We start from the raw sequence: 20,413 nt of genomic DNA on the forward strand, positions 1-20,413 counted from the left end.
GGTGTTGAGTGAGCCCAAACTGATCAAGGGGTAAGAGTTGTTCAATTTTATAATTTTGTTTTCTTTATAAAATATGATGCCCTGCTACACCTAGAACTGTACAGGCCATTATAAAGGCTGAGGACTTACCCTTATGCAGAGCTGCAGGCAGAGAGGAACTATTCTGTGAAATATGAGGAGATATCGGACCCTCACTTTCTCTGAATTTCCAAACTGCTTTATTAACATTTTTTTCTTATTTGTTCCTCCAAATGATCACTTGAGAAGGGGAGACAGAAGGCCAAAAGTTTGCTGAAAAGGTAGGGAAGGGGGTGCAGGGGGTTGGGGGAGTTGTGCACAGACAGCACCTTAACACGAGGTAGGACCATTTTACACACCAAGCCAATGACACTTCATCATTTTGATAACACATAAATGAGCATTTGTATCCGTTTCGTGTTCTCACTCACAGAGGCCTAATGTTACTGCATGTAATTAAAAAAACAAAAATTTGTAATACATGAAAAATTGAACAACGGCATGGTAAAGATAATATACAATACATTTATATGAAAACATGAATGATAAAAAGGGAGGAAAAATGAGGTTTTGTGTCTGCAACAATGAGTTAGGTGGAACAAAAGTTTAGGCAGGTGCTCTTCTGATTTGACACACACACGAGAAAAAAGATATATGAATATATGGCCAGGTATTAATATTAATATTTGCTCCATTTCATTTTATAAAAAAAGAAAGAAAAAAAAACCACGGAAAAAACCACAAACAATACAGCGGTTTAATCAACATCCAAAGGTTGCTGCTGTTGCTGGTGTTAGTTTCCAAGGCGGCATAGAAGAGGGTGGTTGGTTGGTTGGTGGGTGGTGGTATTGTTGATGATGGTGGGTAGGTGGAGGGAGCATGTCTCTAGATACCACCACCACCACCACCCCCCCTGAGGTGCAGAAAAGGAGAGCGAACAGCAGATGAGGTGTGTCGAGGGCCCCTGGCAAGCTTAGTTCCCAGCACATCGGCCCACACTGAGCGAGTAGCGGCCCCCTCGGCGCGGGGGGGAGAGGGGCCCCGTCCAGGGGTAAGGCACGAGGTGGGTTAGTGGCCAGCTGGGTTAATGAAACAAAATAAAATAAAGAAATAAAAGGAGTTAGTCCACTGATATGTGCTACAAGAAACTTACAGTAGACCACTAATCAACAATTAATGATATTACGGTATTATTATTAAGTATTATAATTATTATTATAACATTATGGCTGTTATGTTTCCGTGGGACAACATTAAAAAAGTGGTGTATTTCCAGGGCATTCAGGGTGATAACTTTTAAAGAAATATATTTGTAAAATTCTGATGACGCATTTTGATACAAGGAGTGCACAGAAGAAATAGTATCCAGGTCGCTGCGGGTCTTATTTATTAACTTTGAGTGTTACAGAAGACAAAAATGAAATCAGTTGAAAACACATCTAATTGCCACCAAATGTTGAAAGCATTAATTTGCACAGAGGGAGTAGAATGCACTGGAGTGGTGTTGTGTGTACAAATTATGTTTTAGCCAAAACTTGGGGGGGGGGGGAGAGAATAATCAAGAGCTGTATGTATCATACTGGCTGTAGATATAAGCATGTGATAAGAATTCAAGTTGTTTTCATGCAATAATTAACATGCACATGATGAGCTATGGCAATACAAAGAACTGTTTACGCTTGACAGGGCTTCACTTCCTTTGTGACCTTTGGTTTCTTTGAAGTTCATCGCATTTCACCTTCAACTCTCACATTTTTGTCGTATTGATGATGTAGATATAATATAATTCGGGGGGGGGGGGGGGGGGGGGGGGGGGTTGCATATGTTTTTATAACCTATTGACTGAAAAATTTGTTTCCGGCAAAAAATTGAAAACTGATCAGACTCATGCGCGCAACCAAACATTATAGGCAGCGTATGTATAACTAGGTTAGTCTTACACATGAAGTCAGGAAGAATTAAAATGTTTCCAGAATATTTTATTTCCTTGAAGATTTTTCAATGGGACTCAGTTGACATCAGTTTAAAAACTTGTTTAAATCTTTATCACCATTGTGAGGAAAATTAATGAGAAAGAATCATAACTGTGTTGGCATAACACGATTAGCCCACCCTGATCCTCTATAATGCTTTTTTATTTACTTTGCTGGGAAAGGGTTAATGAAATAGATTCAGATCAGCTACTGGGAAAAATTATTGGTCTCTACATGTGCTAAATCCCTCAATTAGCACTACAAACAGGAAATGAAACCCTGTCACCAGATGAGTTGTCATATAATATTATGAGCAGACGTGAAGTAAAGAGGAGCAGACTGAGGAGACGGTAGAGGAGATACCACAGACTTTTGGTCATTCAACACAAAAGAGTTAACAAGTGTAGGTGTGAGCACCCGCCCACTAGCTTAGTTTGGACGCACCACTGAGGATGAGGATTAACACCATTAGGCTAGACATTAATCTAAGCAACACATCATTAGCTATCAACCAAAAAAAGCAGGTCAGAAATGAAAAGGATTAACACAAAGAGGTCGATGAATGCGGACAAAAAACATTCCTTCTCACCAGAGATAGAAAAAGTTTTGCTCAAGTGTACGGCATAATAATAATAATCCTTTTTTAAGTTTATAATAATCTGCAGATGTCAAGGTTCAGTGTATCAAATGTTGCCAGCTTCATGTACACATACAATTACAAACCTAACATTTTATTGAGTCACTATCTGTGAGGTCCACTGTGACACATTTGTGCTTTAGGAAAACCCTTTTTTCTCCCCCCGTTAAGAATGAAAGAATAGGAGAAATTCTTTATGAGTCTGTGTAAAGACCACATCTGACCCGTGGCTCAGCCCATTGTCATAGTATGAGACAGAAAGCAAAAGACAAAAGAAAAAGAGACAACCATCACTGAAAATAAACGATTGCTTTATTTCTCTAACAGTATATATATAATATTGACAACAATTGCACAATTTTATTTTATTTTGATTGGACAATCATCACAAAACAATTTGGAGAGAATTTTCTAAATAAAAATCTGAAGATTCTCACTATTAAATGATATAATGCAATAAATGTAATGCTTTCGGTGATCTATAAAATAAATAGAATATACTATATCGATGCTTGTAATATCTTATGTATGAGCAAAATAGGAGCCAATATGAAATTCGGATTTCTATTAACAATAAAATATAAATATAAAATGGATGCACAGTGCATTTAGAAATCAAATCCCATTATATTCACTTTCTCCCATTCAGCAATTGTAGCCCTACCTTTTTACCATATTCCATTCACAAAATCAATCGGTCTTACAGGGAAAAAACTTCAACACTACTTCCCCCTGTCATATTCCGGGTCCCAAGGTGCTGAATCAAAAATCTGAACTAAGACCATGGTCTTGCACAGTTCTGTTGAATGTATAAACAAAAATATTTTCTGATAATTTCCAATTTCTTTTACAACCACTGACATTTTCTTTTGCTAGCACTGTTCAACTCCTTTTCTGTGCACTAATTTTGTCATATCAAATTCCGCTTGATATATGGCAGCTTGAAAACTCAATGAATCTCAAAGCACATACAACTCACTCAGCAGCAGAACTACACAACGGACCTGACAACAGATATCCGACCTACTACACTACACACGATAAGAGATCACTACCCTCAAAACAAAACAATGACAAACAGAACTCTGAGGAAAAAATTCGGATGGTCAATGAAACAGATTCACGTATGTGTGCATGTCAGAATAATGAAATGGCAGGACATGCACACGAGTGAACGAACGGGGAACAATATGAAAAGAAGGCACTAACTAAACAGATCAACTAACCTGGTATAAACATTAGGATAAAGACACCCTTGTGTATGGGTGACCTCTCACTCCATCTAAAGTACGTCGCATCTTTTGCACAGCACCTACAAAAATCCAATACCATTTGAGTGCAAAGTCATTGAAATAAAATACACATGGTGTGCACACATTTTTTTCTCCTGCCTGGCTGAACATCTCATGCCATTGGCAGGGCCAAGAGAGGAAGAACAGACCAGACAAGCAACCCTCTGGACTTTTTCTACTTTCTTGTTTGGTTCTTGACCAAAAACCTACCAGAAGCTGTCTTCTAAGTAAATGAACACTAACCCCATTTTCTTATAGAGAAAAATGCTACACAAGCAGTACATCTTCAAAGCATCATGAGCACTTGAGCATAAAAACCATATCCCATCACAACAAAAAAAATTCACACACAAAAACCCATGACATAAAACATCGAGGACTACTCATCGCCCCAAGTGTAAACTTGAAGATAAAGGGACGGGGGGGGGGGGGGGGGGGGGGAACAACTCTATAAACTGAGTAAAAAATTGATGACAACAAATATAATACATGAACACTTCACAATACAATAGTTTGGATTTCATCATAAACAAGGAACACAACATGAACCAACATGGTTTCTGAACGACATCGACTGCATGCCATATCCCCTGGTCCCATTGCAGTGTGTGTATGTGGTGTGCTTAAATGGGAGTCAGCACTTACGAGGCCATGACTTGTTCCTAGTCCATATTCTATTTTACCACTACACCAAAAACATCACGATACCAGCTTGAATACTAAAAGAAGTTCCAATCATAGTTAAAACCATGTAATCCTGTACTTAGAAAATTTGTACGATCCAGACGGAACGTAAGTCAGTGCTGAAATCATACTGAATTTCTTGGACATGGAATATCGCAGTGCCAAAACACTATAACATTGTTGCTGGAGAATAGTACAAGATAAACAGGGCAGATTTTCTTAGAAACACATCTTTGAGGCTCAATGACCAACATTTGCATGCCTAATTTCAGATTGAAAAAAGCCCCACCCTTGTGCATACTTTTCTCCAATTTGTAAAGCTCATATAGAATGGACATTTAATGATAAGGGAATGACACTCTTTCAGGTAAAAGTATACAAATCTTGATAGCATAAATTTTTTTATCAGGGTTCTGGTCCGGCCCTAGGTCATGACAACCACTACAGAGCTGACAGCTCCTGCAGTACCAACTGCCCATTTACGCACACCTCACGGAAGACAAAAGAAAGTAAGAAATAAACATAACAAGTCAAACATGGGAGAGTTCACTTGGACCTCCAGAAACATGAGGTGGGGAGGGGGGAAACAAAAAAATGTTTGAGAAGAACAAAAGAAAGGAGCATAGTGTAATAATAAATAAGAGAGCTGACTATATCTTCATAAAACAGGCCTCGGTTCCCAGTAATCGAAAAGCAAATTACAGGACATGATATGGGCCATGTGGAATAGTAAAATCAATTGATCACAGCCGAGATATTTGCACTTTCCTTTTGCTGTAGTTGTAGTCTTAGTTTTGGTTAGGTGTTAATTCGCAAAACAACCTCGAAGTTATATGAGTCAGAGCGGCAAACACACATGCTCATAATCATAACTACCAGAAGTCCCTTACTTTTTATTTTTTACACTGCGGCAAATTTTGGTAGCTAGCAACTCAATGGAACAATATAGAAAAGAAAGTAAAGACCATTGAGACTCTAGATCAACATAGAATGTATGTTAATTTCTTTTAAATTTTCCAATAATTGCCAACAACAAGTAAATAACTCCTAGACAACTCTAGACTAGGAAGTAAGATTTTGGTACTTCGTAATAGAAAAAGTACGCCATCAAAGTGTTGCAATACGTCACAGCATTAATAGATTTGATCAATTTTACCACTTGAAAAAAATATTTTACGGAAATATAATAGCAACAGGCAATTATGAGCATGGTTATGCTGCTTGACTTGCGTAATAGAACGACAAAGTATTAGTGGAAACTCTTAAAAAGTTAAGTGCACAAAGGGGCCTCGTAAGAAAGGCAACATTGTCACTGATCACCATAGCAACCAAACAGATGCCATCCAGAATACTTCCTCTTTCTGATCGTCATGGCAGAAATGTGATCTTCAGTAACATATTGCTTTACTCATGAATTCCCTATGCACAAATGAGAGTACTTTTTACGTATGCATATATTAAATAATGAGGAGTAAATGCAAAGAGTTCAAAAACAACCCAAAATGTTCTGAGAGGAGAAAGTCTAAACTAAAATTTATGAAGTTAAAGAGACGGGAAAAAAATGTGGTTATTCCAGGAGACATGCACTTAGATCAAGCAGGAGCTTCACAGCCACACCCTTGCCCATTTCACTTTGTCTAGCCAAGAATGACAGGAAAAAACGAGGACAAGAAATGTTCATAAAGAATTATTCCATTAGTCCCAATCAACAATATTTCTCAGGGACCATTTAAAGACATCTAGACTTTCCAATATTTCAAAGCTTTCAAGGTTACTGGACAACGCAACTGAAATCACAGACGTGAAAATAAACACGAGGTGGGGGGGACTTTTTTCAAGTTAGCTAATATCATTGAGCATAAGAAGGCCAAGGGTGAAGCTGTGCTGCATAAGATTTAGGACACAAAGTACATTTATTTGAACAATTAACGAACAACACTTTAAACCAACAAATGTTAACAATTAATATATAAGACAAATGTTTAATGTAGTTTATCATGGCGGGAATATATCAACACTTCTCAGTGGAACTCTTCCAGTTGTTGTAGGTTTGCATTACTTCTTTGATTTCATGTCATTAAAATATTCATTTTCTCTAAGGCAAATTTCAAATTTTCCCAACTGTTTAACAAACTCAAAACCTGAGACGTGGGCATTTTCAACTGCCATTCTTTTCTTTTCTTTTTTTAAAAAAAGATTTTCTTTTAATTCAATATATGATGATTGGAACAAGGCAATGAAATCTGGTATGATATTGTTCACTTAAAAATATACCTTTGTCATTTAAATCTATATATTCCTCTACAAAAACCTGCTGGGTTCAAACAATACCGTCACCTACTTCAGCAATGACTAACTAAGAGACAAGTATGAATAAAAGGGAAAGGTGGGGTGGGGAGGGAGGGTGTGAAGAGACAAACAAGTCATCATAGCAGAGGAGTGCATTAGTAGCGATAAAAGCCCTTACTTAAGCATGCACACACGGAACACATGTACAAAAATGTCATATCAAAATTGAGCAATTCCTTCACGACTCACTAGTCTCTACTGCCACACTGGAACACACATGTCTAATTTGACAAACCCATTACGTTTTTTTAAAAACCCAGACACGCTGATGTCAAGGGATAAAATATAAGCTATTTACAGAACAGGGAATGGCCTCACTTCCATTCGTTTCTGTTCCCACTAGGAGGAATTAGAAGTAATGAAAATTTTGACAGAAAATCTGGTATAATTGTTAATTCTCAACAATTTTAGATACACTCAACACATCCCCAACAGCCTTTAATCATACGCAAAGTTACAACATCACCACACTCTCAACCTCACCCCCATAACCCATAATCTATTACTCATCAAGCCCGCAAAGCAAACCATGGCAGACAGGCAGTAATATTTACATACTGCAGAATTTCTGCACTTGTAGAGTGGATTCCCTTTCTGTAATTTGGTACCTCCTGGTACTGGAAACTTCTCCCCTCATGGAAATGAGACCATTCGCTTAGAAACACAAAAACTATATCAACTACAGTGTGAATGTTATAAATGCAGCCAAACCACCACCAAGCATAATGATGTAATATAGAATATCTATAATAAATAACATCAATTTATTATCTTTATTTCTGCAGGAATATATTTACAAAGGTAATAGAGTCTGCATAACGGGTGTGAATGGAGTTCTACTCCCCAGTCACTTGTCTATACTAACTCAGGAAATGACTATTACTTCTGACATGTGCTCTGTCCCAGTACTTAACCCTTCAAGTTCAAGGTTCCTGGCATTTGTTCTCTCAGTATTACCGAGGTCTCAAACAAAACTTTGCATCTTGGCATCAAGTCTTCAGAAAAATTTATTTTAAAAGGGCTTTTTAAATAATTTTTTTAAAAGCCCTGTCTCATTCCTTTGAAATCTTTTTTACTTCTGAGCACTGTAGTCATTTAATTCAATAGTCAGCCCAAAACCTCAAAACTATGTCTTCAGATCTTCAAAACCTGAAATCTTTACTAATACTATCATGATGGGCATGGATTTTAAAACAAAATTTTCTTCAGTTATCCAAATAACTAGAGAGTAGAGCAGAAATTTGAGAAAAAAAAGGTTTATTTCAATGAGTGAGATCACATAACCAAAAAGAGAAATAGAAGCATGCAAAGGAAAAGGCATAACCCAGCACAGCTACGGGAGAGTATATGAACACTTTTTCAGTTAGCCACTGATGCAGATATCGCACTTATATCCACATACAGTTCATATCCACACAATGACCGAGCACACTTGCCATGGTGGGGAAATGACACTCATAAAGAAAGGCAATCTCCGAACTGAACGGGAATGTTGGAATTCTCCACACACAGTAACAAAAAAGATTTTTTAAATAGTGAAACAAAGGCTAAAAAGACAGCACTAGTGGAAATATTGCTAGCATGCGGCAGCCCAGGGAGTTGTAGCTTCACCTGGCAACTGCATATCACAAGAAGAGGCAGAACATGGCAAAACAACTGCACTTTCAATACAAGAACAATGATATCCTTCTGGAACGATTAAAACTCTTTCAAGAAAAAAGAAAAGTGCTAAAAAAAATACAGCAGGGAAGGCAGGACAGAAGTCAGGACACTTTCTTCTCTTAGAAAACCTTTTGTTTTTATCAACAATAATGTGACACATGTCCTGTCCTCACCTGACCACTTTTGATGGTTATGCAGTAAGATAGCCAGAGAAAATGAATCTTTAAAATTTAGAGTCTTAAGTAGATACCCTTGCTTGCTATTCATGGATTACTTCAGTACAGGGTTATAAAAACCCAAACGACTTTGCACTTCTTTAGATAAGACCATTAAGTAGCATTTTCGGCTTGGAAAACATACAAACATTGGGAAAGCAGGAATTCTCTATTCACGCATATTTAAAAAATATATATATATATATATATATATATATATATATATATATATATATATATATATATATATATATATATATATATATATAATATATATATATATATATATATATATTATTATATGTATGTATAAACAAACAAAGGTAAACTATGCGCCACTAGTAAATACTGATGTAACTGTCATTAAGATCATTTTAAAATAAAGTCCCAAACAAAAAGAAAGCGAAGCCATGGTGGGAATGTTTAGCTCAAAATCAGCATGAAGCAGGCACCAAAAGATAAATATTGTCCTCATCAATAATAAAAATAAATATCAAACATTAAGCATCTAGTCAAAGTGAGGTGTGATTCTGTAATACAATTATTCTCCCAAATCGTTCCAAAATCTGTCTTCCTCAAAACCTCATTTTAAAAAGGAAGAACATTTTCCCAGAAACAGATGAGAAACAGCCAAAAAAGTTATGGGCATGTACCCCGGTTTCTGTGAAGTACAATCCATACACACATACTTCAATTTTAGAATACTTTACAAATCAGTCGAACAGTTACATCCTCAAGGCCTCATTTTGACTAGCGGCACAACAAACGAATCTGTCTTGGGGAAGGTGGACGAAAAAAACGCAAGGGCTCAAAAACACACACAAAACAAAGGTTTAAAAATCTAATCTTTAGCACTCAAGGCACTGAGCACAAGTCGGTACAAAATTCATATCAAATAGAACTCCCGAAACAAGCTGGAAGACTTACAAAAATAGCAAATTTTCTAGATATGAGCATGTAAAAGAAAGGGCTGCAAAACTGCTAGCCTCTACTGACAGGCTGCTGAAATACTCAGGAACTCTGGACATGCATTTAACTATATACAATACACACAGCTTCTAGTCTTAGCTCAAATCTGACTCACAGAATCCAACACCCCCTACTCAAGACATTTCATTTACTATACACACACACGCACACATATACCCACAGACTGAAAGACACACATTATTACACACCAACCCAACCCGTACACACAGAGAGATAGATGAGCAGTAAGATCTGATTGTCTAAGGCACTGATCTACCCACACATGTTCAATACTGTTGGAGAGAAAGTACGCAAATGTTAAAAAAAAAGAAAGACAAATCTTTGTTATGCGTAGTGTATAAAAATCAAAATCAACATTTTAAAAAAACTTGAATTATAAATGCATTTAGGTTTTCCCAGATCACCGATATTTTTAACATTTGTTCAAGCATTATGAAACATAATTGCTAAGTTGTCTTCCCATTTAACATCCATGTTTACTGGTCTTTTCAGGCCGTTAATGGTCCAGTAAGTTAAGGAAGAAATCAAGACATTACAAAACTGATGCAATATTCAAAACTGCACTAAAATTGACAGACATGATGTCAAGAAGGACATAAACTGCCATAAACGAGTAAAAAGCTTGTGTCTTCGGAGAATTACAGAAATATGGGACTTTGTAAACATTGCCATCTGCAGTAAGTCAGGTAGAGATTAGAGCTCCAAGGAGCATGAACACACATATGTTGCGGGTTCCCATTTAAATGCTATATCAATTTCCTTTTAAAAGAACAAAAAGAGAAAAACAAACTAAGAAGGGCATACCAAGCAGACTCTATGGTCCTATCTTAACACAGTTGCCTTCCCATGACACTCATTTCAAACACATTTGAAAACAACCAATACAATAATCTGGCCCAAAAGAAAACAAAATCCCCTCTCCCTTCATTTTGGGGAAAGGGGGAGGGAAGGTACATTCCTAAGAAAGCTGGTAGGCATACATAGATGTATCTATATAAATATATATATAGAGAGAGAGATAGATGTACAATATGGCTATTACATTCCAGTGACGCAGTCGCGCCGGAACAACATACCCGCTTGAGTCTGGTCCAGAGATGTCTGGTACTCAAAGATGGAAGGTGTGGCTGCTCCCAGACCGTAGGGGTCCATGTGGGAGGGCATTTGGGAGGTGACCGTTCCCATCGCGCTGACTGCATATGGGTTGTACATGAGTCCAGGTGCCTCTCCGGGCGGGGACACCAGAGGAGGCGGGGCTCCATTCATGCTGGGCTGGCTGGTGGCCACAACTGTCGGCGGGGGAAGGCGGGGTGCGAGGATGATTGGCGCACCAGCCGGGCCCGGTGATCGCATCTGGATGGCAAGGGGTTGAGCAAATAGACGGGCATGTTCTGTTCCACACGCAAGGGGCACGGCCAGGTGGGGTGGGGGTGGGGAGAAAATAATACATTATAAACAGTCATCCAAATTTACTGTACAGCCATATGAATGTTTGTGAAAATAAATTCGAAGCACATGAAACAATAATATTTTTTAAAATATGTGCCTTCTGTAGGCATAATAAGTCTCCAGGGGCTTGGGTGAGCATCTGCGGAAAGTCAAAATGGCTTGAGTAATAGCTTGACGTAAGGCGAGGCCATGCAGAGATTCAGGACTTGACAAAAGACAACAGTAAGAAAACGATACTCCAAGCCTTAAATGAAGACCAGATTATGATGCTTGCAAACTGTTACTACGTGAAGATTCTCTTTATTCAATATTTCCAGATGTAACAAAGCATGCTATGAAGCAGAATTGGCAGTACTTCCATGTACACTTTTTATCTTATTCATTAACAAACTACAAATTTGGCCCTGATCACAGCTAATCTAGTTATTTGAATGAAATCTATGCCAAGTGCAATATGAAGTGTTGATTTATGGAGAGTTAATTCTATCTAATCATTGGGGGTTATACATTTATACAGTGGGTTGAAAAATCTTGCCACTTGTTTTCCTCTGAAGAAAAAAAAAAGAGAATGTGGTAAGAGGAACAGCAGTTTACCCCAATACCTTAAATCCCACACAAAAACATTTTTCACTAAAGGTGGATTAGGGCAAGACACCAAATCTCACCTTACTAAGTGACAAGATATTTCACAGCCACATACAATTTCCCTAAGTTAATGTCCACAGTGTTAGTTTGAATCTATAACACTTTAGTGATTAGGTTGCCAGTTAATGATGTTAAGATTAGTTGCACAAATCCCTAGTCAAAGTACACTGTATCCTAGAACCCAAAATTTCCTTTTCTCCAAAATAGGACAAAATATAGCACAATGTTCTATCAAATCATTTTGATGACATGAACAAATACTGAACCTTCTTTTCATATACTACCTTTGTTTCACCAATGACACATTTACTTAAAAGACACAAGAAAAGAGCCTGCCTTGAAGCATCCTTTACTTTCCATACCCTATACAATAATGGGAGAGCACTTACTAGGTTCACTGTAACTTGAAAACCGAATTAAGTTAGTACTGAGACGCTTTTGCTTGAATACAAATAATTCAATAACCACTTTTATGAATACACAGCACTGTGCACAAGAGACTCAGAGTCAAATTCTTATTTACCTTCAGTGCTTAGGAACTCTGAAAATTTAATTTTTTTTTTTTACTTCACTTCTTCCCTTTTCTGAAAAACAGCAAGTCCTGCAACAAATTAGTTGTTAGACTGGTTAGACAATACATCAACCAAAGCCAAAGTGGACAACATACAGGCAACAAACAAAAACAGGAATTAACATTTACTGTAACAGTGGTGAGAAACCACGGATATTTGATCGGCTACTGTTTCTGTAAACAGACGACCTGGTCCACTTTTTGTAACAATGCATTATAGATTGAACTTTCTAGTTCAAACCAGAGCTTCCAAAAAAGCATAAATTAAAGTTGGAGAACCAGAGTGGTGACTACTGAGAACAGCACCCCCCCTTAAAAAAAAACCCCAAAAAACAACCCAACATCCCTTCTAAAAGCTTCAACTTTTGGTATTTTATTTTAGTTTTAACTTTCTTTTTCCACCAGGCGTTGTTCAGACCTCTGTAATTTGGCAGTGGTAGTGGTAGAGAATCAGTAATTCCTTTCAATTCCATTCATCTCTTTCTGGGTGAAAACATGAAAGGATTTATTCACATTATGTAATGCTAGTGATCCCTGAATTAGATGCCTCTTCAACATTTATTCACTCAGTGTAAAAGCTGAAGGAACGAAGCGTGTAGATTTATCAGACAACATTGAAAAATATTGGTTAGTTCATGTACAACCCGTGGCAGAATTCATCAGAAACTTTTACAGACACAAACTGGGCAGCTTTACAGCAAAAACAAAACTCACTGCATAGAAGTGATCTTAAACCTCATTTTATGACATATCTATTTTGTAAATGGATACTTTCACTCAATATTTCATTGGCATCAATCTGTCATATTTTCTTCAATTTGTTTATTGTGCGCACAATAATTAATCTGTCGTTTCAGTAATTTCATCCCTTCCTGTCACGTTAATTGATCAATTATCTGTGTCCTCAACTCTTCCTTTGTGTGCACTACTTCCTTCCATTCATTGCATTCTCTTCTCTCATTTGTCTTTTGTCTTCCCTTCCTCATATTTCGTTTTCACTTCATCTTTTGTGAATCACCCCCCCCCCCCCCCCCTTTCCCCAAAAGTATGAGTTCTACAATATATATTGTATTGGCAGAATTCCAAGAAATGCATCTTTGACCTAAATAAAAAGCCGACCATAAAAGTTCCCTAAATTCTGCCACAGCCCAAGGGTTAATTCACTTTGTACACAGGTATGGGGAGGGGTTAGCAGCGACAGTCCCAGCAAAGACCACATGGCTCTAAGACAGGCTTCGCTCAGATCATAGTCTCGTCCTGCGAGAACGTGGGGTCGGTCACATGTCAGCAAAGGAATGAGATATTTTATTTTCCCCAAACTATTTCCTCAGATCAAGATGCTTATGGTTGAATTTTTTTTAGACCTCTGAGCTTTTGGTATTATTCATGAGTGTAATAATGTATTTATGTGCGTATGTTTGCCATTGTAACAACATTTCCTCAAAGAGACAAATTAAGTGCAATATATTTACCATTTAAAAAAATGTATTTAATCTCCTTGGCTGACACATGACCAGCCCCGCACCACCTAGCCATATATGACAAGTGTGGAACAACCTGAGCTCCGAACAACCCATCTTAGAGGTACAGTGTTGGTCCCTGGTGGCGAGAGTAGTAAGCTACAACACAGCGGCCATCGACCCAGTGGGTGAGTGGATGAGTCAGTGGATGAGTGGGTGCCACCAGACACTGCCCTGATGTAGGCAGCGGGTGGGTGGTGTGAGTTGTGAGTAACGAAAAGTAGAGAGATATGCAACTAGGACAAACCATCGGGGATGGGCCCCGTCCCGCTAACGGGCACGAGGGCGGGCATTTGTCCCGAGGCTCGAACCCCATGGTGGCCCGGGACAGGGGGCAGGAACATTGGCACCCCGCCTAGCTGGAGGTGGGCCTCTGTGGGGGGTAAGAGAGCAGAAGAGCACGCTTGGGTTAGCCAACTTGTGGGGCCACAAGGCGCTCACAACAGCTTAAGGGGGAGTCCACATTGTGCCAATCGAAGTCGAAAGCGTTCGGAAAGAAGAATGTCTGTGAATTTACTCTTCCAGTTCAGAAAAAAAAAGGTAGAGTTTGAGTTCAAGTAACCTCATAGGCAAAATACCCATCTATCTAGACTGTAAAGCACAAACGCAGTTTGTTATTGAGTGGGTGTTTGCACTGCACAAATGCTATGCATTATTACAGTGTATAATTTAGTACCAGAAAGACAAAATGCAAAACAGACCGACAGAAATGACAACTGGAGAGTGAACAAGAAATTGAACCTTCAGGTCACATTCTCCCAGCCATCCGCAATCTGTTTGAAAATTCTATTGCTGAATGGCGGTGATGCACGACACAGCACAGTGCCGCTTTCGACTTTCGAGCAGCAATGTGGGACACCCTATTACTACAATGCTACACACGGGGGCAACTAGTACAGGGTAAACACAAAAATCATTTAGAAAAGGGCGAAAAATATGGCACTACCACAAGGCGCGGTCCACAATGAAGAAAAAATCATGAGACTATGGGGAAAGGAATATGGATTGGAGGTGGAGAAGTAGCCTGACTTCTGATTAAAACACATCTCCACTCCCCAACCCTATCCCTTATCCCAAACACCATCTCTGAATCTGAAATGTAGACCGCAAGCTATAGTAGCCATCCAAAAAGTCGAAACAAAGAAAAGACATACACAAAAACCCGGCTAAATCAGGTCAATTGGGTTATAGGAGAATCTGGGCACACGAAAAAAGCAAGTGACCTAGAGCAAACCGACCAGTGGCGTGCTGTGATCGAGTGAAGCAATCCCTGTCTTCGAGTTTTATAAATTCCATTGAAAAGCCTCATTATCGTAAATTGAATTATAATCGAAATTGGGATAATCAGGGCCCCAATTTACTAGTAGAATCACGTTATGTATGCAATATGTTGTCAATCCATCTTATAAAAAAATATCGCTCACTTCTGTGGCAGAGACTCGGGAGGGATATTATTCGTGTTACGTCCCTGTTTCAACTCGATGCCGAAGCTTGAAAAGGTCATAATGGTGTTCAAATCAACTTAATCAACTAGTTATCAAGAAGCATTGTCAGAAATGCTGTAATCTTTTTGACTACGTAGTCTTACTTAGGTTGGGGAAAACCTTGCTATATTTCAAACAATACAGAGCAACAGCCCTTTTTAATAATCGGTAGAACACTCACAACATAAAAAATAGCATGCCTGCGCAAAAAAAGTTGCACGACTGTCATCAGTTGATACAAAGTATCAAGAGAAAGGAAACATTTTAGAGCTTTCGCCATCCTAGCTTTATTTCTATGCAAACCCCTCGTCGCCCATCTCAGTTTCCAATCTTTAAAACATATTTTCACTTCCACCTTACTTGATTTATTATGTGGCCTGCACAAATTTAACGGGCTGTAACAAAATAAAGCTGAAGGCAATAAACACATTACCCAAATGTTTGAGGGCAATCGAAATATTCAAATATTTTTCTCCCCTAAATCTCACAATACGAGACGCCTTTCCTTTCTGATGTGTGCCCAGACTCTCAAAGTTACATGGTGCTTAGCGCAACATTGTGAAAGTCCAAGAACACTTCTTATGTCAGGACATTCAAATGATTCTGTCAGTCTCGAAGAACTTCTGTCAATCAAAAGCGGGTTAATGAAAAAAAAAAAACACGTGAAAAAAAAATAGCATAGACAACCAGACGCAATATACAAATAGCAAATTAAAAAAATAATTTAAAAAATAAATAAATAAACAAATTAATTAATTTTTAAAAAAGTACCATTACAGCTTAACAACGAAACAAATACATGTACATAAAAAACGGTAAAATATGTTTAAAAGAAACAAAACAAAAAAGGAAACAAATTGATATGTTAAAAAAAATAATTACGAAAAGATAAATCAATAAAAATGAACCCAATCGATAAATCAATAACCAAATAAACAAACAAACAAATCAATCAATCAATGAAAATATAATAAATAAACAAATAAACCAGACACACATTATTATAACAAATGAAATAACTGTTGAATTTACATTGTGCTACAAACAAGTCTAAAGTTAGTAGACAAGTCTAGTACAAAGATCCATTCAAAAGTATTGCGAGGCAAATAGAAGTGGGGAAATCAATGAATAAAGGCTACATGAACATGATAAATCAATTCTAATCATTTCATTTCAATGATTTACTATAATAATAAAAGAATGACCAACAGCCAAATTATCGTAATATCGTACATAAAATTAAACTTCTCAAAGGAATGTAAAACAGACAACAAAAACAAACACAAAGGCTGTGAGGAAAGAGTGGGAAAAAGAAAGAGATTTTTAAAAAGGAAGAAAAGGAACATGCCTAAATAATTTAATTAGGATTCATTTTCTTAGGGTTCATTTAATTAAAATCAAATAAACAGAATTATTCATTTTTACACAATCAAGGCATACCTCAATCTGAAATTGTAAGAATTTCCACATTTTTGCACACGCAACTGCAATTAGTTTTGTAATAATACCAAAGAAATAACAGGGAGCTTTTATTTCAAAATTTCCGATCATTAAAAACATGTAATGTTTAAAAGGGGTTGACATATGCCTTGATCAGAAAGAAATGTATACAAATCGCCTATCCAGCGTACTTGTATAAATTGTTTATCCTGTGTACCTTAACTAGATTTCTTTGGCAACATTTATTAAAACCATTATGACTGAACATGTTACGCTAAAATCATTTTAACATCACATGTAATAATATTGGGACCCGATAAAACAATATAGTGAAATACACCAAATTTGTTACCGCCCAACACTTCTGGCATAACTTTGATAAACGTTCTTTCAGAGTTATGACAGAAGTATTTCGGAGCAGCACAACAAGTCAGGTGTCGTTGATAGTAAATAACAATAACTATGGCAACACCAAGACACCAGAAGGCAGGCCTACATAACACCACACAGTCAATACGGTACAGCTACTTGGGGAATAGATAAAATATTACAAATACAGCAACAGCCCTGTTGTACACATCGCTACGAGTGAAGCTTAAAAAACCACCGGCATCTCAGGACATGCAAAACCATGAACACGGAAACGAGAGCAAAATAAAAGTGGGGAGTGGTGGGGGAGGGGTGGGAGCACGTGCAGTAGCGTTCAATGTGAGGAGAGAGGCTGGGGATGAAAAAAAGTGTGAAAGAAGAAAAAGGGGAAACGGTTGTGGTTTTTGGAGGTGGGGAGGTTGTAAAACTTTTGTTTCACTTGAAAGTAAAAATCCAGAGAAAATGGCAAAAGTATTACAAGGAACATTTGTGGAACAGGAGAAAAGGTAAAAGACCAACATTATATGATGTCTGGTCTATATCCAGACATGAAAGGAATTTAAGGATGCCCAAAGAGTGAATGAGTTAAATCGTCTCAGGGGAATTCCCAGAGATCCAACTTGGGTAATTTCTCTTCTATCAATCTGTGGATGTCATGAATGAAATCTAACGACCGTAGAAGAGGTGTCACTGACTGCCTTGCATATAATTAATCCATACATTGAAAGCTCTCCTTCTCAAGTCAATTATCTGACAACTAATTTTAATACTGAACTATTTGAAACGTGATATGCAAAGTGAAATGACATCATTTGATAGTCAATAGATTGTGATTCCCAATTATTGTCACAGTATTTTCGAGTTGGTCAGAAAATACAATCAACACTTCTTCTTATTTTGATTATCCACATGCCTCCCTTTTCTGTTTTATATTTATTCACAATTCAAACAGAAAATAATCCAGATCCGATTGCTGTCTGCGACATTGAAGGTCAATCCTAGATTTTTAAAAAGACAATATGGGCGTGATAGAACAGGAGATACAATCTTTGTAGATAGATTTTATATTTAATTATTTTTTTCTTCCTTTGTTTTTTGGTTTTTTTTTCATTACTTATTTATTTATTTTGAGGAGGGGTGGGCTAGGAGGCAAAAAACTAAACAAAAACAAACCCACCCTGAACAGGAACAAAGAGGGCGGGACAATGGGTGAAAGATCAGAAAACGTGAAGACAAATATTATCTGGAGAAAAAAAAGAAGCATCTAAACCAAAACCAGAAGCCAAGAACACATCGACACCAAATACATCCATCCACAAGCTACAACGACAGAAAGAGAAATGAACACCGTATCACGTCGACCACCGTAAAGCGCACAGAGGATCCGGGTTCAAATCCGGGCAGTTGGCCTGAACCAAGGAGAAGAATTTAGAAGAGGCATGCAGACGCCATGGAGGGTAATGATAATATGATTGTGAAGTGAGATATTCAAGAAAAAACGTCTACGGAACTATAAGGCGGTGATGATACACTGCTAGGGGAAATAGAAAGGGGGACAGGGGGCAAGGCTGCCTCATTTTCGTACAAATCCGCTTCTTTTGCAATTTTGCTGTCTTGATAAAATACCTACTTCAAGTTTTGTGTCTTAAGATGATCACTTCAATATTCCATGTGTCTTGATCTCGTGTATGCTTACTTCAAGTTCCGATGTGTCTTGATATGCTTATTTCAAGTTAAGATGTCCCTCAATGAATCTTGATATACCCACTTCAAGTGTCGGTGTGTCTTGATATGTCTTGTTATGCTTACTTCAAGTTTCAGTGAGTCTTGATATGTCTTGTTATGCTTACTTCAAGTTTCAGTGAGTCTTGATATGTCTTGTTATGCTTACTTCAAGTTTCAGTGAGTCTTGATATGTCTTGTTATGCTTACTTCAAGTTTCAGTGAGTCTTGATATGTCTTGTTATGCTTACTTCAAGTTTCAGTGAGTCTTGATATGTCTTGTTATGCTTACTTTAAGTTCCGATGTGTTTTTGGTATGCTTACTTCAAGTTTCAGTGAGTCTTGATATGCTTACTTCAAGTTTCAGTGAGTCTTGATATGCTTACTTTAAGTTCCGATGTGTTTTGGTATGCTTACTTCCAAGTTTCAAGGTCTCTTGATATGACATAATATGCTTACTTTAAGTTCCAATGCGTCTTCGTAGGTTGGCTTTATCAAAGTTTTGCTGTGTACTTCGTGTTTCGATATGCATGTGTGTAGACTGATACCCACGGGTAACATCAATTTTCGCCAATACCAGCAGCTGCTAGAACAAATTTGATCAGGAGCAAAAGTGACACAGGAATACGTCACTGGGAGGTACATGTACATGAGGGCAGCTTTACTACCATCTTCTCTTGCTGTGTCCTTTTACTTTAAATTACACAAGTTCGGTTTCAACCTTTAACATTCATTTATTCATGGGCAGCTTCACAATGATTAAAACTAGATTTCGAATTTGCGTTACTTAATAAGAAAATGAGGCAGCCCATAAGTCTAACGTGAGGAAGAAAAAGGAGTTTAAAAAAAACAAACAAACAAAAGAATACATCGCGGTCTGCAGCAAACAAAGAATATAAAAAAGACCATATCTCGTCAATATAAGAAGCCAGGCACCGCACACAGCTATAGAGGGAAGGGGAAAAAAGACGAATAAAAAGAAAAACAGAATTAATACAGAGGAAAAAAAAACATAAAAAGGAGGTAGTGGGCCTAGTAGTAGTTGTGTCCACGGCGTGTTGGCAAACTCCGAGCACACTTACGACCAGGCACGGGGTTCTGTGACGGAGATGCCGATGGCTTCGTTGTATCGCGATAAGTTCCGTTAATAATAGCTAACTCCATAAGTTGCCTTTTCTTCAGATCATCCTCTCCGTCGGGCTATGAGAGAGAACAACAAGTGAGGAAATCATGGTTAGTCAGGAGGAAAGAAGGAATGAAATGATAATTTGGTGTTGAAACAGAGACCTCATTGTGAGGAGGGAGGATGAGAAGGAGCAGGAACGGGGAAGGGGTAGGAGGGTGAGGACGTTGCTGGGTGGGTGTTAGAACGAACGTCAGAGAGGATTTGGGG

The 20,413-nt window shown here is 37.9% G+C and overlaps 1 protein-coding gene across 1 annotated transcript in view; it reads right to left on the reverse strand.

The window, feature by feature from the left end:
• Positions 1-2,921: 2,921 nt before the first annotated feature.
• The window catches only part of LOC101861895 (protein quaking-B), a gene marked incomplete in the record, with an annotated part of 112,750 nt that continues 95,258 nt past the window's right edge, over positions 2,922-20,413 (reverse strand). Inside the window, 4 exon segments of the mRNA XM_005100919.3 lie at positions 2,922-3,940; positions 10,897-11,211; positions 14,253-14,378; positions 20,103-20,220. Coding sequence (XP_005100976.2) covers positions 3,867-3,940; positions 10,897-11,211; positions 14,253-14,378; positions 20,103-20,220 — 633 coding nt within the window.

Source organism: Aplysia californica, unplaced genomic scaffold (assembly GCF_000002075.1).
Source record: "Aplysia californica isolate F4 #8 unplaced genomic scaffold, AplCal3.0 scaffold00265, whole genome shotgun sequence".
Classification (NCBI taxonomy): domain Eukaryota; kingdom Metazoa; phylum Mollusca; class Gastropoda; order Aplysiida; family Aplysiidae; genus Aplysia; species Aplysia californica.